The sequence below is a fragment of the Triplophysa dalaica genome, chromosome 4 (genome assembly GCF_015846415.1).
Source record: "Triplophysa dalaica isolate WHDGS20190420 chromosome 4, ASM1584641v1, whole genome shotgun sequence".
Taxonomy (NCBI): domain Eukaryota; kingdom Metazoa; phylum Chordata; class Actinopteri; order Cypriniformes; family Nemacheilidae; genus Triplophysa; species Triplophysa dalaica.
Window position 1 is genome coordinate 9864441 of NC_079545.1, and position 21813 is coordinate 9886253.

The window sequence follows — 21813 nt, forward strand, 5'->3', positions numbered from 1 at the left end:
AGCAGACAGTTTATCAATACATAACATAGATAAGGGGACGGCACAGAGTTGCAGATACTTATTTTATTCCTTTGGGTTATTTCTTTATTTTTTCATTTAGATGTGTTTAATAGTACATTTCTCTAACTAATTATTTGTCATTACATGCATTTGTCATTTAATATTTTAGGCATTAACTTCACCTATTTAATCATTGTTAATGAGGCTATTAATTATTTGCACACGTTTACTTAAACATTTACATATCACCAAAGAGCTAATAATATCCCTAACCATTTCACAATATCTCAGTGAAATATGTAAGGGTTAATATATTGAGCGACTTGTTTCTTTAACATACAGTAAACCCTGACAGAGGGTGATCAGGACACCTGATGCAAAATGGAAGAGTTTACAATCACATCGAAGGGGTTTATACTATAATAACTGGCTGGACAATATAAGCTGTGTTTTACCTTACTGTATATTTGCTTCGTAGGGTTAAAAAATAGTTTACAAACTCAATCTAAACAGAGTTTTAAGAAATCTGAACATTTCATATTTATTTGTAAATGTCCACTTCTACAAATTGGATTCTCTGCGGGGAACATGCACATCAGTCATGTTTGTGTCTCCATTCGGATGGACTAGGAACTGGATCCCATCTGCTACATATCTGTGGAAAAAACTCAGTCTTACATGTTTAAGAACAACAAAGCATTGAGCAGTGTTAGAAATTATTCTTAGTATAAAAGTTTAGAATAAAGTAATTCCTAAAACTGGGATTGACTTAATTCAGAAATGTAGAAATAAAATACGAATCAGTTTGTATAATTAATAATTACTTAAAAATTATATATTTTAATGAATATACTGACTTCCTCATATTAATACATTTGAATTGCTTTCTTTAAAGGAAGTCATACATTACGGAATCCATATCAAGCTTTATTGAAGAAATGTAATTATAACCTACTGTCACTTGAAGATCCCTGTTTATTTCCCTAGAGAAATAAAATGTGTTTTAATAAATGTGACAAAATGTGTGAATGTGAAATTCCAGTTGACTGACTTAGTTTTGTTATAGATGTTACGGTAAACTATATAGAATATATATTTTACGTAAATTAAAAAATATCTTCTATAACTTCTTTTTCACTTCATGAAAAGAACAATAAAAATACAGTTACGTCCTGTGAGGTAATTATTATACAAATGTTTTAAATTATTGTAGTAAAGTAGGCGAGACATTGAGTCGAGTCCGGTAAGTGATAATGAGCGTCAGCTGTACGCGCACTGGTCTCGTATCACGGAGGAGATTGGGAGCATAAGAGGACGAGCGACCGGACCGTCAATGAGAGAGGAACATGCCTGGATATCAGTTGTGGTGGGTGTTGTTCGCCGGCAGTCGTCCGTGAGGGGCTGCCGGCTGTCTTTTTACTTTGTTATTACTTTATTAAATGTTTAAATGTTTGTCGGTTCCCGTCTCCTTCCTTCCTTTTATTGAACCTTGTTACAAATATACTTTTAATTTAACATTGAATCTCCAAATTAATGAAGAAACAACATAAATCCAGTATCTTGCGTTAGCAGCACAAAGATCCAAAGTAGCCAGCAAACGCATAAGAGTAAAGGCAACTTCTTCAATCTGCATAGTGGAAAACTGCTCAAAAAGGCAGCTAAGAAGGTGCTTACACTTAAAGGGAAAATTCAACCAAAAATATTATTTCTGTCTTCATTTACTCACCCTTGAGTTGTTTTAAATCAGTATGAATTTCTTTGTTCAAAATGCTTATTGTTCTTGGACCCCATTGACTACTAGGTACTGAACACAAAAGAAGATATTTTGAATAATGTGTAAAAAAGCAAAATTTCTTTGGACACCACTGTCATTTTTCCTACTAATGTGGTCCATGAATTGTTTGTCACAAGCATTCGCCCAAATATCTTTCTCTTTAATTCATGACAATTTTTTATTATTTTTTATTGAACTTTTCCTTTAAAAGGTAAATATATGCTGTAATAAGCTGCTTGCTTAATTTAGTTGCTGTGTCTGGCAGAACACTCAAATAAAAAGAGCAATGTTTAATAATATTGTCAACAACTTTAAATTCAGTTCAACCTACGAATGAATACTTCACTTTGTTTGTCTCTGAATCTTTACCTCAGATAGTGAAAAGTATTTAGGCAAAGAAGATGTACTTCAGTTTTAATAATTAAAAAGTTATAAACATTAGGTAATATTGCAAAAATGTACACATTTTACCCATTCACATTACACATACATTCAACAGGATTGTCAAAATGATCAGTCTTCACAAAAACAACTAAGAACTAAGTATTACGAATGCAGGCCAGTAGTTGGCGATGTCACTCTGTAATGAAGCACTCCAGTAGGCTATATGACCGCACATGCATACCCAGGTTTACTCAAAAGCACTGTTAGATGACCTTTGTCTGCATTAATTATAGTGATGCAGTAAATCTACACTTCAGGTTGTGTACTACAAACCCAGTCCTGTAGTCCGCCTTTATTGTTTTGGTTATACTCGTTCATACTTTTAGACTGAACATATAATACATGTGGGCATGACATCACCATTTTCACAGGCTCTAGACACCGTGGTCCAGTAAATAAACAGCCAAAGTGCAAAAGTTATTTTTTGGTTTAAACTGGTGTCAAATAAATGTACTCTTAAACATTCCCTCTATTGTTTATTCTTAGGATTATATTTTGTAAAAAAGATTTTGCCTTTTCTAATTTAAAAATGAAAATAGTAGTGTTTTTTTCTCACCTTAAATGGACCAGAGAGCCTTGACCAAAAAGATGATGATTGGTCTGTTTCAACTAAAGACAGTTTAAAAGTTATAGTGTGTAACTCAAAAGAATAGAAGTTAGAAGTTGTAATTTCCAACAAAAGTGACTTTAACCTACCTTGCCATCGACATACTTTGACACCTTTTTTCTCCCCCTGCAAAATAATGCCAATATACACTATTAGTAAACCGTTTACTTTCTTAAAATTATACATTTTAGGCAGTTTTCATGATGTATGTCTTGTTAAATACCTGCTGTATTAACCAGTTCACAACTTTGTCGATTGCATCATCATTTTTCTGACACTTTAGCAATCCTGTGTCCTCATAGAACAGACAGTCCACTGTCAGTATATCTGTCCTGTTGACACATCTGCTGCTGTCTGGTACAGTTTTCTCTGTGTCAAAAGTGTGATGTAGCACCACTAGAACTTTCAGTTTAGAGTCTGTTCAAAGAAACAAACTGTCTGAAAAATTGTCTGAATCTCTCATGAATTTATGACCTTAAATAATTTATATAATTTGTTAAAGTAGTGTTATTAAGAATAATGGGATGATAATGAACCTGTAGAGTCAGTGAATATTTTCAGTGCTGCTTCAATATCAGTTCCAGCTCGAGAAACAATAGGACAGAAAACCAAAACAATGTCACTCTCATCCATTGAAACTTCCATCAGATTCGGAATTTCTTTTTTCAGGGTGCCAGTAAACCTCTCAGGTGATATATTTGTCTTTCCAGCCAGAATGGAGCATAGTTTGATTTTCCCTGGAAAAATGATTCACCATTTAATAAGTCAAAAAAGTTTAATCTTATAAAAATGGCCATGACCAATGTGATACGACAACAAAGAATTTATATTTACTGCTTTCCGACTGGATTGATGGGGTCTTTGCCACTCTCTCTTTCTCACTTGACAGTTTGCTCACTTCTTTGTTTTCCCCCTGAGGATTTCTTTTGTCTTTGTCGAGTTCTGTTGGATGTTTTTCATTTTCTTTTCTCAGATTGTCATTCGGTGCAACATTTTTATGTAGAGGACCTTCTAGATTTTAGGCATTTGGATTATTTCATACAAAGCACCGAAAGAAGCAAAATATGAGATCAAACAAGGACCTTAAGTACATAACATATCTCATTAACATTTACACGATATAAGCAGTAGTTTGTGAGACTCTTTCTTTTAATATCTTACACATCAGACTGTAAACAGTGGCGATTGCTGAACTGGTTTATTGTCTTGCTGATAATTACATATTCCCATATTAACATGATTAACTTCAAAATAAAAAATCCAAATTAAGTGGACTTTACGTAAAATATTAAAAATACCATGTCAATACACTTTGAAATTTCTTGACAGGGATTAGTGTATCATATTAGATATACTAAATAAGAATTAAGTGCAATTGACCTACCACGAGATTGAAATTCGTTGACATACTTTTCCTTTCTCTGCAACCCAAAATGGCATGGGCTATTATAGTAAACGTGTTTATCTTATACAGTTAATTTTTCGTATTTTTAGAGCATCTTGTTCAATACCTGCTGCCTTAACAAGTTCACAACTTTGTCGATTGCATCATCATTTTTCTGACACTTCAGTAATCCTGTGTCTTCATAGAACAGACAGTCCACTGTCAGTATATCTGTCCTGTTGACACGTCTGCTGCTGTCTGGTACAGTTTTCTCTGGGTCAAATGTGTGATGTAGCACCACCAGAACTTTCAGCTTAGAAGCTGATCAAAGAAACAGACAAATTAATGTAAGATTTTAGGACAATTAAAACACGTTTTGTCTTTTAAAATACTGTGATGATGATGATAATCAATAAACCTGTAGAGTCAGTGAATCTTTTAAGCGCTGCTTCTATATCATTGCCATGTCGAGAAACAAGAGGACAGTAGACTAGAAAAATGTCACTGTCATCCATTGTAGGAACTTCTCTCAGATCTTTTATTCGGTTCTCCAAAGTATCAAAAAAACTCTTATGACCACCATTTGTTTTTCCAGCCAAGTCAGAGAACAGCTTGACCCCACCTAAAAAATGAATTGGATTGGCAGCAAGAAAAAAAGGCGAAGTACAAATATGATCATATGAAAATCGATCCATTACAACTCACACAAAACTTAGCATAATCGAAACAATATTTTTTTATGAGGACCTTTATAATTTACATTATGTGGACATGTTTGTTTTATAAACATACTTGTGAATTATCTGAATAAATTAGAACTGTGATATAAGAACCAAATATTCACATTAAAACCAGTTATTTTCTGAATTTCTGAACATCAGCTGTTTCATTTACATGTATTACATAAAGCTATCTATGAATGTCAACTATCTTTCCTTCTGTGCTTTAAGATTTCTGACCTAGTCTTTATTTATTCTGTCTTTCTCAGTGTCTCCAGTGGATTTCTTCTGGTTTCCAGCTCTTTTACTCAGTAGTCTCTCTTTTTCAAACATTCGTTTGATTAGATTCTTGAATGAGTTTTCTCATTAAGCCGATTGAGCTTATCCTCAATGTCTTTGATTATTTTGGCAGCAATTGGTTTTAACTGTTGCACTTGTGAGTCTTTCTAGAAGGCCTGATTTTTCTATGCGTTGTTTAGGAGTGTTTGTTTGATCTGCAGTTCTTTGGTTTGTTCGTTCATTTGTGTCTTTTTACTTATTTCCAGTTCTCTTTTATGCTGTAGGCTGTCCTCCGACTTGACGTCCATGTAAGCTGCATTCATATAAGTCATACGTCAGGTCAGAGGTCAGCCGGAACTCATCATCGTCATACATTTTGTTAATACAAATATTTACAAATATTTTTGTAACAAAAACCCATCATTTCACTTCAGAAGAAATGTGTTAACCCCCCGGAGGTGTATGGATTAGTTTTATGACAAATATATACGCTTTTTTGGAACTTTGGAAAAACGGGGATATTCAATATAACTCAGACTCTGTTCCGCTTAAAGAAGACAATTATATACACCTGGGACCCCTTGAGGGTGTGTAAAATACAGACAAATTGAATTTCTAAAGTGAACTATTGCTTTAATAGAGAAAGGGACGAGAAAGTAATGAAATCAAATGATGAAACAGAAGAAAAGATCATAACTCACCATTATCTCTCGTGGTCCTTGTCCCCCCCTAAAGGAAGCATTAAAAATTATTACAGTATTAACATAATGCTGCCTGGTAATAATACTTACCAGGGCGCAACAAAATGGTCACATTTTTGCAGTTTTTCAGTCAGCGCAAGCATTTTTTACAAGAACTCGCGCATGTGTTACCTGCAAATTTGGAACAGAACTACAGTGACCACAATGTTGCCTAGTAACGTTATATCAATATCTGGTTTTCAAAAAAGGAAAGAGAGAAAAGAGAAAGAGGAAGGACAAAGGAAAGGGTGTCAAACTGTAACCCAGTTTTTCACCATGAAAGGTGGGCAGTCCATAGTCTGTGAGTGGTATTAACCTGTTGGCTTAATGTCCATAGTGAAATAAGCAGGCAACAGACTAGTGTTAGCCTACATTTAATCACCATTTAATCAGTGCAGGGAAACGTTTAGCACTATAATAGCCCTGGTGTGGAAATTCCATTTTACATGTCCACTTTATTTTCTCGTTGGCATATATGTGCTGCTAAGTTTAAAGATCTGCTGTTTTCATTGTTTGGAGAGGATGATGTTCATTTATTTTGATTGAAAGTTAATATATATTTAAGTTTGTACGCTTTGTATGTGACTGAGGGGGAGAGCCAACTGTTCGTGTCACGACTCACATTTGTTTCTTGCTCTACAGGTGTTTCATCGAGTCTAAAGTCACAGCTCAGTCAAAAACGTCAAAGCGAACCATTTACGCCTTTTCTCCGGAGTAAAGGGCTGCATTGGGTTTGGGCTCCGGCTGGACCCAACGGGTTTGCCTTGCTGCAGGCGGGAGTGCGCAGGCAGGCAGAACATTTTGTGGGAGACCCATGGGGCCCGTTGGGATTTGGCGTGAAATAAAAATTATGTGAAATCATCACATGAAGTTGATAAGAAAATTAAAGCAGCTGTTTACTTGACACAAGAAAAGCAGGGCAAGTCAGACATCTGGAAAAAAAAGTTTGCTAATTTTATTTTGAGCATTACCGCATCTAGTGCCATCAGAGAGGACTTTCAATAGCTATGGGAAGATCGTGGAAGAAAGATGCACAGGTTTAATATATTTATTTAATATATGTGCTCCTAAATGTTCTGCTTGTGCTCCTAAAATGAGTTAGTAATGTGCCCTGTCTACAGTAGTACAGAATAAACGCATGCAGAAGAAGTAGTTTTTTGTCTATTTTTGACAAATCTACTGCACATACCATAAAAAATATACTGTACTGGCTATACCTGCATTCACTTTAATCATAATCATTTTACTTCAACTTCATCATTTACTTCAATACATTTTATTTTAGCTATAGAATTTTGTGAATAAGAATCATACCTCTTCAACTCTGATTACATCACTGTCTGTGGTGTAGTTGAGTTTCCCCACTGCTGTATATTTAACATCATACTGTGTGTCTGGACTGAGATCTTCTAGAGTTACTGTATCTTGGCTCTTATGCACATGTTGAGATTTCCATTCTCTCTCTTCCTTCATTTTGTACAGTAACTTAAGCTCTACCGTCTCAGGACACGGTGAAGGCATCTCAAAAACTACACTGTGACCTCTGACCTGTTTAATGATTGGACAGGCTGGTTTTGATGGAGGAGTAAAGCAAAGGGCTTCATGAGATCCATTTTCATACAAGAGAATGCAGGAACCTGGATGGATTGTGTGGTCTTTTGAAGAAACCAAAAACTTTGTGGACTGACTGCCATGTGAAGTCATTATGTCTTTAAATTTTTTTAAATGTTCCCTCATTTTGTCTCGGACTGTTCCTTGGAGCCATGTCCGAGACACTGCATCAGGCATCTTCTCCAAATCTCTCCTTATCATTTGATGTTTTAGATAGTTTTCATGATCAGAAAGAAACTCATCTGGCTCCTCAAGAGAACTGAATGTATAGCACAGCACATTCTCCACATTAATATCTGACAAAATTTCATCCAGGTTATTATGTTCCTCTGCTCCAGAGTCCAGAAGTTGTTGAAGAATTGTAGAAACTACATTTAATTCTTTTTCTTTTATAGTGATCCATTCTATAAGACTGGTGGCTTTAAATGGAGATTCTTCATGAGCTTGTAGAAGATCTTCCAAATCACAGATGCCATTTTCACAAACTTGAATCGAGTGGATCAAGGATTGAATTCTGGTGCTTAAGTCTTGTCTGTAGGTTTGACAGCGTTTCATCATGTCTTGAATCTTTCTGTTAAATGCACCGAATATTTTTGTTCTGCTGGAATCCATAAGTTCACTGCACTTTTTTTCAGTCAAAGTCAGACTCTCTAAAACAGACTCTGTGGCACTTATGAGCTTCTTGTCTATGACTTTGATGTAGATGACGTCACTGTCTACAGTGTAGTTCAGTTTGCCAACTGCGGTGTATTTAATCTCATACTGCGTTTCTGGATTTAGATCTGTCAGAGTTAATGTTTCTTTGCTCTGTTGTACATGTTGAGATTTCCAGTCTTTATCTTCCTTTATTTTATACATTAACCTGAGGTCTTCTGTAGCTTGACATGTTGGAGGTACATTCAAAACTACACTGTGACCTTTGACCTGTATAATGATTGGACAGGCTGGTTTTGATGGAGGAGTAAAGCAAAGAGTTTCATGAGATCCATTTTCATAGAAGAGAATGCAGGAACCTGGATGGATTGTGTGGTCTTTTGAAGAAACCAAAAACTTTGTGGACTGACTGCCATGTGAAGTCATTATGTCTTTAAATAGTTTTAAATGTTCTCTCATTTTTTCTGTTACTGTTCCTTGGAGCCATGTCCGAGACACTGCATCAGGCATCTTCTCCAAATCTCTCCTTATCATTTGATGTTTTAGATAATTTTCATGATCATAAAGAAACTCATCTGGCTCCTCAAGAGAACTGAATGTATAGCACAGCACATTCTCCACATTAATATCTGACAAAATTTCATCCAGGTTATTATGTTCCTCTGCTCCAGAGTCCAGAAGTTGTTGAAGAATTGTAGAAACTACATTTAATTCTTTTTCTTTTATAGTGATCCATTCGATAAGACTGGTGGCTTTAAATGGAGATTCTTCATGAGCTTGTAGAAGATCTTCCAAATCACAGATGCCATTTTCACAAACTTGAATCAAGTGGATCAAGGATTGAATTCTGGTGCTTAAGTCTTGTCTGTAGGTTTGACAGTGTTTCATCATGTCTTGAATCTTTCTGTTAAATGCACCGAATACTTTTGATCTGCTGTCATCCACAAGTTCATAGCACTTTTTTTCAGTCAAAGTCAGACTCTCTAAGATAGACTCTGTGGCACTTATGAGCTTCTTGTCTATGACTTTGATGTAGATGACGTCACTGTCTACGGTGTAGTTCAGTTTGCCAACTGCTGTAAATTTAATCTCATACTCTGTGTCTGGACTTAGATCTGTCAGAGTTAATGTTTCTTTGCTCTGTTGTACATGTTGAGATTTCCAGTCTTTATCTTCCTTTATATTATACATTAACCTGAGGTCTTCTGTATCTTGAAATGTTGGAGGTACATTCAAAACTACACTGTGACCTTTGACCTGTATAATGATTGGACAAGCTGGTTTTGATGGAGGAGTAAAGCAAAGAGCTTCATGAGATCCATTTTCATAGAAGAGAATGCAGGAACCTGGATGGATTGTGTGGTCTTTTGAAGAAACCAAAAACTTTGTGGACTGACTGCCATGTGAAGTCATTATGTCTTTAAATAGTTTTAAATGTTCTCTCATTTTTTCTGTTACTGTTCCTTGGAGCCATGTCCGAGACACTGCATCAGGCATCTTCTCCAAATCTCTCCTTATCATTTGATGTTTTAGATAATTTTCATGATCAGAAAGCAACTCATCTGGCTCCTCAAGAGAACTGAATGTGTAGCACAGCACATTCTCCACATTAATATCTGACAAAATTTCATCCAGGTTATTATGTTCCACTGCTCCAGAGTCCAGAAGTTGTTGAAGAATTGTAGAAACTACATATAATTCTTTTTCTTTTATAGTGATCCACTCTCTAAGACTGGTGGCTTTAAATGGAGATTCTTCATGAGCTTGTAGAAGATATTCCAAATCACAGATGCCATTTTCACAAGCTTGAATCGAGTGGATCAAGGATTGAATTCTGGTGCTTAAGTCTTGTCTGTATGTTTGACAGTGTTTCATCATGTCTTGAATCTTTCTGTTAAATGCACCGAATATTTTTGATCTGCTGTCATCCATAAGTTCACTGCACTTTTTTCCAGTCAAAGTCAGACTCTCTAAGACAGACTCTGTGGCACTTATGAGCTTCTTGTCTATGACTGTGATGTAGATGACATCACTGTCTACGGTGTAGTTCAGTTTGCCAACTGCGGTATATTTAATCTCATACTCCGCTTCTGGATTTAGATCTGTCAGAGTTAATGTTTCTTTGCTCTGTTGTACATGTTGAGATTTCCAGTCTTTATCTTCCTTTATTTTATACATTAACCTGAGGTCTTCTGTAGCTTGACATGTTGGAGGTATTTTCAAAACTACACTGTAACCTTTGACCTGTATAATGATTGGACAGGCTGGTTTTGATGGAGGAGCAAAGCAAAGAGCTTCATGAGATCCATTTTCATAGAAGAGAATGCAGGAACCTAGATGTATTGTGTGGTCTTTTGAAGAAACCAAAAACTTTGTGGACTGACTGCCATGTGAAGTCATTATGTCTTTAAATAGTTTTAAATGTTCTCTTATTTTTTCTGTTACTGTTCCTTGGAGCCATGTCCGAGACACTGCATCAGGCATCTTCTCCAAATCTCTCCTTATCATTTGATGTTTTAGATAATTTTCATGATCAGAAAGAAACTCATCTGGCTCCTCAAGAGAACTGAATGTGTAGCACACCACATTCTCCACATTAATATCTGACAAAATTTCATCCAGGTTAATATGTTCCTCTGCTCCAGAATCCAGAAGTTGATGAAAAATTGTAGAAACTACATTTAATTCTTTTTCTTTTATAGTGATCCACTCTCTAAGACTGGTGGCTTTAAATGGAGATTCTTCATGAGCTTGTAGAAGATATTCCAAATCACAGATGCCTTTTTCACAAGCTTGAATCGAGTGGATCAAGGATTGAATTCTGGTGCTTAAGTCTTGTCTGTAGGTTTGACAGTGTTTCATCATGTCTTGAATCTTTCTGTTAAATGCACCGAATATTTTTGATCTGCTGTCATCCACAAGTTCACTGCACTTTTTTTCAGTCAAAGTCAGACTCTCTAAGACAGACTCTGTGGCACTTATGAGCTTCTTGTCTATGACTGTGATGTGGATGACATCACTGTCTACGGTGTAGTTCAGTTTGCCAACTGCTGTATATTTAATCTCATACTCTGTGTCTGGACTTAGATCTGTCAGAGTTAATGTTTCTTTGCTCTGTTGTACATGTTGAGATTTCCAGTCTTTATCTTCCTTTATTTTATACATTAACCTGAGGTCTTCTGTAGCTTGACATGTTGTAGGTACCTGCAAGACTACACTGTGACCTTTGATCTGTTCAATAACTGGACAGGCTGGTTTTAATGGAGGAGTAAAGCAAATGTCTTCATCAGATCCATTTTCATAAAGGAGAATGCAGGAACCTTCAATGTTTTTCACTTCTTTTGATGCGACAATAAATTTGGCTGGTTTACGCTGTTTTGATTTGATCAAGTTTTTAAATAAAGTCGTGTTGGTCCTCATATTCTTTTTGGCATCAGAGGAAAGCCCCGTCATCCATTTGGCACTGGGTGCATTCTCTTTCTTTTGCCCCTTTGGACTCAAGTAGTCCTTCTGTGTAGAAAGGAGCACATCTGGACCCTCAAATGATGTGAATGTGTAGCTAACCAAATGTTCAACTTCCAGATCCATCAAGATTTCATCTAGATTCACTTCCACTTTTGCTCCGTAATCATTCAGTTGTCTGATCAATGTTTTAATTACTGCAGATTCTTTTGCTTTCTCTTTCACCCAATGTTCAAGATTCTGACCTCTGAATGGAGATTCCATATGATCACGCAGAAGATCATTTAACTCTGTTTCCTTTTTCTGATCCCCACGGATTTCTGGCAACAGAGAGCCAAGTTTTTTCATGAGACTAAACTTATAGCTGCAACAGTTTTCCCTCATCTGCATTATTTGACCATTAAATGCTGCAAAAGCCAAAGCAGGTGGCTCCTTCAGAAGATCAGCGCATTTCATTTCGGTTGTACTTAAACTCTCAAAAACTGATTCCACAGCTTTGATTAGACCTGTGCTGATGTCTTTTTGAACTTTTGCTGCACTTGTGTGTAGTTTATCTAAAGGATAAAGCCACACTCTTAATGGAACTGCAAGCTCTTTCTTCTCTCCTAACAGTTTTGGAAGATCAGCAAAAATCTTCAAAGCATCTTCAAAAGAGGTTGGATTAGATGGCAACTGAAAGTCCCCATAAAACGTACAGCTGAATTTTTGAACGGCATTCTTCTGATTGTCATTCATGTTCAGATCAATCTCTGCACCCAGTGAAATGCCCTTCAGCTTATCAAATGTAGCTTTTACTTCCCCCTCAATAGTGGTTTTGTCCTCATCTGATGAAACTTCTCTGTCAAAAACAAAGCAAGCATTCGCCCCATACAGCACAGCAGTCACCACATGTGTGGCTGCATCATTATCAAACGCTTCATAGTGAACTATTTTTCCAGAACCCAAGTGGTTCATGGTCAGTTCTTCAAACTTGGTGGTTGAATGGTAATGTAGGGTCAGTCTTTGCTGTTTAAAGGATTTCTTTGTGTCGCTGAGATATTTTGCTGCTCCTCTCACATTGACAAGTCCACTTAAAAGACTCAATTTTAGAGAACCATCAATGTTCAGTAAATTAGATTTTTCTTCAATGGAGTCTGAAGCTGTGACATTGAAATCTGTATTAATTTGGGCATGACTGCGTATACTCTGATGAAGTTGCTCTTTACCCCATAGTGTGATTCCTACAATTGAAAATAACAATATGGCATATTAAATATGAACATGTGGTTCATGAATCAAGGAATTAATTCCTTAATGATAAATTAATACAACATAAATTACATTTCATAACCATTTGTTATTCCCTTTTAACCACTTTATGCACATTGTAATCCACCAGAACCAATCCTGTTGGATGATCACTCTGGTTTACAGTATTGGTCTAATGGTTTAGTTATAATTGTAATTGTAACTTGACTTGTTAGATTTGTAATGTGCTGTATATTTGAGTTCTAATTTTCACTCTTAAATATAAAGATGCTTAAAAGGTTTTTCACAGCGATGCCATAGAAGAACCATTTTTGGTTCCACAAAGAACCATTCAGTCAAAGGTACTTTATGGAACCAAAAGGTTGTTCTATGGCATCCAAGAGCCTTTTGAAGCACCTTTTTTAAGAGTATACCGTATTGTTGTTAAATTGCTTCGGTCTTAAAACAACTTTGTTGAATTTAGCAATATTCCGCCCCCAACTGTTTAAATTAAACTCAATTGATCAGCTTGTCTGGAACAAGCAGTCAAACTATTTTTTGGTACCTGGTACTAGGGCATCTTTTCTGCAGTCATACAGCGTACCCAGCTGGAAGGGTCTCCCAAGAGTAGCAGTTTCTATGACGTTCACTCCCACTGCATCCATTTTATCTCTAGGATTTACATGAAGGAGATTTATATTTAGACATTTAGCAGATGATTTTATCCAAAGCGACTTATAAAAGTGAAGAAACCAGTGAGACCCCGAATTTCAGACACTATAGAAGTGCACAATACAGCAACACATTGAAGAGACATGCAATAAAAGAATGTAAAGATGGTTTGGGTAGACTTGTGTAATAGGCCTATAAAATGAAAACTCAATATAAATGTCCAATACATCAAAATACTGATAAAATTCCCACATTATTGGCAGAGATGTATAGTACTTGAATATTTTACTCTCAGGGATCAAGTATCTTTATTTTTGCTGATTAGTGTTTTTACTTTTGATAGCGTTTACTTCAATACATTATAAAGCATGGCATCTATCATAAATTTTACTCAACTACATTTGAAAACTACATTGCGATTTTTTCTTATAAAAAAGTAATTTACTCAACAACCGTTTTACTTGAGTAAAAGTGAGATTTTTAAAGTACTTCAGTATTTAAGAAAGGTAAAAAAAATGTTTTAAGAAATGTAGTGGAGTAAACTATACATGTATATGCTTTATGATATGGTGTAGTAAAATTTCCCAAAAGGATAAACACTCAAATATATAAAGATAGTTGATAGAGTTTAGCTCTTGGCCTACTCAAACAAATCAAACACACCTATAAATAACTCATCAACATCTTCAAGATCAATAGAAACACTGACAGCAAGCAACCATTGAATCCATGTTAAAATGTGTTGATTTGTCAATATTAATGGCATTTAATCAAAATCACCTTTGCACTTGCTATTAATGTAGAAAAAAATTGACATTTTGTGGCGGGGGAAATATGCCACCGCCTTGTGAGGGAAATGTTCTGCACTATACTAAGGAAGACTGAGTGAGCAACAGGATCCTAGTCCCCCCACCCAATGCTTTTAGTCTACGTACAACTAATTAAACTAGTTGTGTGGTTTCTATCGTGTTGCAATGTGTAATGCTCAGGAGTCGGCGATGTGGGCTTCAGGATTTACTCAATGCACGGAAGCCACCTGAAGTGTGTGTGTAGAAAACTCAGGGGTTCAACCTAGCGTACTACAAAACCCACCCTCCCCGGATCTAACAGGATAGGTAAGACGCCCCCACTCCTTAGTATAAGTGACTCACAAATAAACAAACAGTTTTAGCTTAACTAACAAAAAAATTACATTTATTTTTTACTGCATTAAATAAAATGCTTCTCTTTTCTTTGTTTTCACAGGAAGTATGAAACAATTTTAAATGCAGATGAATCAAAATTAAATAAAAATGTGGAAAATAATAAAAGGAGAAGAAAACTGATTTGTTTCAGTTTCAATTCAATTTGAACACATTCAGAATCAGGATCACTTTTGAAAGATTCACAATTGTAAATAGATTGAAACAGTTCACTTGAAAGTTCAACAGTTCACTCCAATTTGACTCAAAGATTCAAATTCGATTCGAAACTCCAGGAAAAAGGAATGAAAAAGTTATACTCTGTCCGTTTGAGTTCACGAGCACAAAAAAGAAAGTTTATGAATCCACTTTTCAGGAAAAATTCACTTATAACGGCTCCATCAAAATGACTGTACGATTGAACTGTTTAGTTTAGATGACTCACTGACAGAAAATGGCAATGTCATTCTGCTTAGCAGTATTCAGTAGGAAAACAGGAAAAACAATGTACATCACCACTCTTGGTTTGTGGATGAGGAGCTGAATGATGTCCAATGGATGGTAGGTTGTCTCTTAACTCACTTAACTCTCAGCGATTGTGTTCGCGATACTGACGTCAGCAGCTTGATTCAACGAGGCTGCAATCCCAGCTGATGGAGTCTCAAATGAGAAGACTAACAACACACGCCCGCACGGCCCTATCAGACGACTCAATCAGTATCAGCATTCACTGTCTCATATTCGTTTTAGAAAAATGAAACAAAAACTGTTTTAAACAAAGAAAACGTGAGAGTATTCACTCCTACACGAGACTGAAACTTTATGAAACTAACAGGCCTTTCTGCCCAGCTTCACACGCAAAAGAAACGGTAGAAAACTATTTTTTAAAATTCACTTCAACAAACTTCTTCACATAAACAAAGACTCCGCGGCAACGTTATACATCTCTGGTTGATGTCACGGGTCTAAAAATAACTTTTTGATCGGGATTGACTTCACGAACTCAACAATCCGCTCTCAGCTCACAGCTGCTTCACTCACTCCACGTGCTAACTCTCCATCTCTCTTCGCGCAATACGTCAAAACCAAAAATGGCGTCGCCCGTCAAGCGTCAAAATAGGAGTCTTCACAATTTGTCAAAATAAAAGTCTTCATAATCATTCACAAATATTTAGATCCCCTACAATTTCATCAAAGCACCATTACTGAGATCGGTGTTTGCTTTAGTTGAGCTCTTGACTGAAGGCTTCGCTTATGACTGAACAGCAGATCTACAGACCTTCAAGCAAAATACTGCTGGATTCTACGACGTCATGAAGCGGACTGTCCATTCCTGCAGCGACTTCCCCTGGGCGTCTCGTGAGTTCCAGAAGTGTACGAGTTTTTTTTTCTAAAAGAGCAAATTTTTCCAGCGTGGCATTTCCCGCTGTTCTCAAGGGTGCAATACACTCATGGAGGAGTGGGGACGGACACGATGGCTGCCCTAGCGCCTTTATGGATCAGTTCTGCATGCACTGGGGGTGGTTCTTGATGCAGACGTTGTGTCACGGACGGCTGTGTTCCCACTGGACTCAGCCGCCACCTCGTCTGCTTCCCGTTCTGTGACAGCAGTGGTTATGGCCCTGCCGTCCGCTCGGTGAGCAGCGAGGGTGATGTGAGAATTACTGTGAGCGCTAATCCGTCAGCCACTGGCTCGCGGACAGTTCGCACCTCGTTTCGTCTGACCGTTTGTTTCTCAACCACGTATCGGAAATGGTGCGTGATGATGAGATGTCCCTTGCAGCATCGGAGGGTGACTTACTGGCATCTTACTCCTATGATTCCTTTCAGCTCCCTTCTCCGGGAACAAGCTCAGGAAGAAACGGATGTCGAAATGTCAGCCTTGTTTTCCCGGGCCGCCGCAAGCATTGGGTTGCAGTGCACCGCACTGCCTCTCCCAGTGCTCGCGGCCGGATATATGGTGCCCTGGGGTTGAGCGCCCGCTCCTGGTGTCGTGTTTCCTGGAAGTGCATGAGGAACTCCGAAAGATCCTGGAAACGACCCTTTTTCGACTTGTGCATGTCAAACCATTTCCACCACCCTTTCTTTCCTCGATGGTGGGGCAGCTAGAGGATACGTCGATGTCCCCCAGGTGGAACGTGCTGTCTTGTTGCAACGCAGATGGCTGCCACCCTTAAGGGCTTGATCTAGACTCATGTCCAAAGCATGTAGGTTATGGTATCTCTGGGGTCGAGCTTACACTGCTGAGGGCTAAGCTGCCCCCTCTCTCCAGGTCCTGGCCAGGCGCTGAGGGAGCTCCACGAGGATAAGACTAACCCAGTGCTTATGCAGGAACTCCACACCACCACCGACCTCGCTCAAGAGCGATCAAGGTGACCGTGCGGCCCCGGGTCGGACGATGTCCACACTTGTGGTCCAAGAGAGACACCTCTGGATTAACCTTTCACAGATGAGTGACCCCGAGAAGGTCTGCCTCCTCGACCCACCCATCTCGCGAGGGTAAAGCAGACAGAGGCTATCAAGCATAGCCTCCACTCCGCGACTCGGCCGCCCTATGGCCGTCGAGATCCCGTGCATCGTATGCTTCCCAGCAGCCCTGGTCCTCTTCAATGCTCTCCGGCTCTGGTGCTCCCCACTCAGGCGGTCCCCCGGAAGACATCAGAGAGGAGAAACCAACCCGTCAGCATCCGCGACGGAAGGAGAAGCGACCCTCATGGGAAGACCCCAGGGATACTGAGAATACCTTTGGGCCCCACCCCAGCCATTCCATTGCTGGTTGGTCGATCCGGGACGGGCAGCCCACTTCAAGGAGTTTTTCCCCTCTCTCTTTGGGTGTATTTCACAGCCGCTCTCACCCTCTTCACTACAGTATTCGGCTACCCGACGTAGCGTCATGGCGAACGCAACATTGAGTATTCTCAGCAGCCCTCAGCACATCAATGGTGTGTGAGCTGCAATGCCAGGCAGTTAAGTCAGCAGAGCCAATCTCCTCCCCGGGGGCCTCCCCACGACAAGGGCTACGCACTGCTAGCCATCGAACCACCTCCTGCGGGGGAGATGAAGCAGATCATACCCCTAGTTCCCCTGTCACGGTCCCTGGGCGCTTGGCTCGAGCTTCCCACACCGTCACCGGTCATCCCGAGAAAAGAGCATACTTTCCCCTGGGCAAAGCATCCTCTTTCTCGGTATGGAACTCAACTCTGTCTCCATGACAGCGCGCCAGAGCACAGCACGCACTCAGTCAGTGTTGAACAGCCTCAAACATTTCAGGCAGTCAGCGGTAATCCTGAAACATTTTCAGAGGCTCCTGGGAAACATGGCATCCTCGACGGGAGTTCTAACCCTTGGGTTGATGCAAATGAGACCGCTCCAACACTGGCTACAGAGTTGAGTTCCCTGGAGAGCGGGGCAAGCAGACAGCGTATGGTCATTACGCCTCTCTGCCGACGCAACCTAACCCCCTGGTCTTCAATGACCTTTCTACGGACAGGGGTCCCACTTGGGCAGGTTACAAGGCGCGTCGTGGTTACAACCGACGCTTAACTGAAGGGTTGGGGTGCAGTGTGCAACGGGCACGCAGTGTAACACGACTCGCCCGACGCCTCTTCCTGTGGATGCACCAGGTGATCCGCTCCCTGAGAGCCACATACATCCCAGGAGACCTGAACAAGACAGCCGACGCGATCTCTCGTCAGTCGACACCTGGGGGAGAGTGGAGACTCCACCCCCGTGTAGTCCTGCTCATTTTGTTCAGTTTGGGCAGTCTCAGGTAGACCTGTTTGCCTCCCTAGACACCACCCATTGCCCGCTATAGTATTTCCTGTTCGAGACCCCCTCGGCACGGATGCTCTAGCACACAGCTGGCTGCGGGACAAGCGGAAGTACGCCTTCCCCCCAGTGAGCCTCATCGCACAGACAATGTGCAAGGTCAGAGGAGCATCAAGTGCTACTAGTTGCGCCACACTGGACCAACCAGACTTGGTTCTCAGAGCTAATGCTTCTGACGACAACTCCCCCCTGACCGATCCCCCTGACGAAGGACCTGCTTTTTCAGGGGAAAGGCATGTTGTGGCATCCCAGGCCAGACCTCTGGAACCTCCATGTCTGGCCTCTAGACGGGATGAGGAGATCCTGAGTGGCCTACCCCCAGCGGTGGTTGAGACCATTACTCAGGCCCGGGCCCCGCCACTAGGCGGCTATACGCCTATAAGTGGGCCTCTTCTCATCCTGGTGCTCTTCTCGCAGAGAAAACCCATGGAGTTGCTCGATTGAGAACGTGTTGAACTTTCTACAAGAGAGACTGGAGACTAACCTCTCCCCTTTCAAGCTGAAAGTGTATGTAGCCGCAATTGCCGCTCATCACGCCTCGGTTCCTGGAATGTCTCTGGGACCACACGAGGAGGCGCAACAAAAGAACTTGCAGGAGCTCCCCACTGGGGAGGAAGACCCAACCCCATCCGTGTTGTGTCCAGTACGCGCACTGCTCCTCTACTTGTACCGCACAAGTACAATATGTGTTATGATTGAGAAATATTACTTATTTTTAAAATATTTTTTTATATATAGAAAAACGAATATACAATAGTTTTTATTATTGATTCTCTTTTTTTGGCAAAATATGTCACAGTTAATATGTGGCACAAATTTCTACTTCAATTGAATAATTAAAAAAATCTTAACAGTTTATATTTGTTAGACACCATTTAGTAAAGTAACGAGGTAAATTGTTTCGGCCGGAAGTAGACGCACTGTCGCGCATGCGCAGAACAAATCGTGTTTCCGGTACGGATCGGGTAGCGACAGAGCGCAGGGTTTTTTGCCATCATGTATATGAAGTTTTAAAAATGTTGAAAGGTCTGAAAGCACAAAAAATATATGATACCCTACTTCCCAACTGAGGTTAATAGCTGAACAATAACGGAACTCTCCCCTTATGTCATGTTGTAATTTTCTTAAATTGTATCTACTTTATTTACGTATTTTTCCTTTTTCTAATAATGCATATATATTTCCTGTTTGTATTAAGAGCTGCTCCCTCAGGCTATGTCTTTTCTGTTTTATATTATGAAGAAACGGATGTTATGCAGCCATGTTTGTTTGTAAATCTTGATAATTTCAACAACAAAAAAAAGAAGTTTTTTGACATAATTGCAGGTGAGGTGACGCACGCACGCACGCACGCACCATGCACACCCGCACAGACTCGAGAGTCGGAGGAGAACACGCGCGTGCGCGCTCGCACCCAAGAATCAGTAAAGAGAGAAGACATAGATGAACCGATTATTAATTAGTTAATCCATTGCAGACAGAGTAATCATAACGAATGGATAAAAACATTGCATCAAATACTTGAGTGGTCACACACGTCCAAATAAAGGCAATATGTGTGGGAACCACAGCAATGGTAATGGCTCAAAGTTCACTTCCTGTTGCGTTGAAACTTGCTTAAATAAGTAAATATTATTACAGGCTTACTAACTACTATAGCCTATGTAAGGGGAAAATTCTGTCACGTGTCACATCAATAGGCCAAGTAAAAGCACTATAATATTCGTCCAAATTACTTGAGAATTAAGTTAAAATTAAATTAAAACTGCCGTACTTACATTTTCTTGCTTCAACTCTCGTGCCGCCTCTTCTGCTTTCACTTTGGAAAGACTTCGAAATGGCCCGTTAGACTTGTCTGTATAAGTATTTTAGTTCATACTATGCTATAAAAAATCAAATTAGACTTTCACACAAACGCCCAGTGACATTGAACACGGAACCGTGTCACACAAGCTTTCACTTTCACCGTCAAACCACAACCCACTCAAAACAACTTCTGCTGTTGCTATAATATACGGGATGTAGAATGTAGCCTTTAGGTCTTTATGTTGTACAAACAAATATATTTAGCCTGGTTATAAATAAATTCAGGTCAAGGCAAAATGTTTAAAACGTTTTATGTTTAATAAAATTATTGTTTCTTGCTACATACTAATAGTTAAAATTAGTATAGTTAAACAGTTTAAAATAGTATAATGTAACTTACAGCGGAAATACTGAGATTTTTTTGTAATGTTAGTGTTATACCTTAAAGAGAAAATACGTCCAAAAATGAATTCTCTCATAATTTACTTACCCTCAGATTGTTTTGAACCTGTGTACATTTCTTTGTACTCCAAAACACAAAGGCAGATGTTCGGAAGAATGTCATTAACCATAGATCTCATCCACCCATTGACTCCCATTAATTATCTTCCCTACTATGGCAGTAAATGGGTGATGACATCTGTTTGGTTAATGACATTTTTCCAAATATCTTGCTTCCACAGAGCTGTGTCAGAGCCTTTTGTTCCTTTTGTCCTTTTGTTTTTTGGGGGTTTTGACTTTTTCCAGCTGGGATTATTGTTCTTTTTTTGTGGACTTTTATTTTTAGTGGACTCATCTTGGCTTTTATGAGCCTTCACAAACTGTTAAACTGGACTGATTTAGAGAAATTTTGTTTGATTGGTGAATTGATGTGCTTTGGTATTTTGTCTAATGGGTTTTTTGATGGCTTAAATGTGGTGTATTAATACAAGCAATTATTGATTAATTCCATGTGTCTGCTTAATGTATTTTGAAACTTATAAAGTGTAATTTGTTAACATCAGTGTTAACCTTAAAGAACCCTGTGGAAGAATAAGTGGCATCTGTTACATAGTGACAACACAAACTCCAAAATTTACATGAACACTATCCCCTGGAACATGGATATGGTAATGAGCAGACATCTCAAACATACAATCTTAGTGGGAGACCGATCACAACAGACTAGGTCAGCTTGTGCGTCCTTGAGTGATGTACTTCATAGAACCAGCAACTCAACAGCCTGTTTTCTGAGATTTGAGACTGTGTAGGATAAAGATGAAATATGTAAAATAACAAATGAAACAAATATAACAGTCAACTTAGACAGGTTTTTAAAATGTGTTTAATGCAAACAATATGTAATAACCATAATGAATGTTATTATAGTGAAGAGGAAAACAGTTGCAATGTAAATTGAGGTTAGATTAAGACCTAAAATCACAA

The 21813-nt window shown here is 38.9% G+C and overlaps 1 protein-coding gene across 5 annotated transcripts; it reads right to left on the reverse strand.

Annotated features, from left to right (window-relative positions):
- Positions 1-48: 48 nt before the first annotated feature.
- LOC130419221 (uncharacterized) lies at positions 49-20516 on the reverse strand. Of its 5 annotated transcripts, none has more exons than XM_056745780.1 (14): positions 20361-20516; positions 13467-13573; positions 7262-12894; positions 5909-5936; positions 4628-4831; positions 4337-4530; positions 4210-4246; positions 3660-3833; positions 3362-3562; positions 3049-3242; positions 2915-2951; positions 2775-2827; positions 956-983; positions 49-655 (listed from the first exon to the last, which is right to left on the reverse strand). In XM_056745780.1, exons 2-14 carry the CDS (start codon positions 13564-13566, stop codon positions 648-650), a joined length of 6891 nt encoding a protein of 2296 aa, XP_056601758.1. In that variant the 5' UTR covers positions 13567-13573; positions 20361-20516; the 3' UTR covers positions 49-647. The 5 variants fall into 5 exon arrangements, with proteins under 5 accessions (XP_056601758.1, XP_056601757.1, XP_056601760.1 ...); XM_056745779.1 differs by having other exon boundaries at positions 3660-3836; XM_056745782.1 differs by lacking the exon at positions 4628-4831 and having other exon boundaries at positions 3660-3836.
- Positions 20517-21813: the final 1297 nt, after the last annotated feature.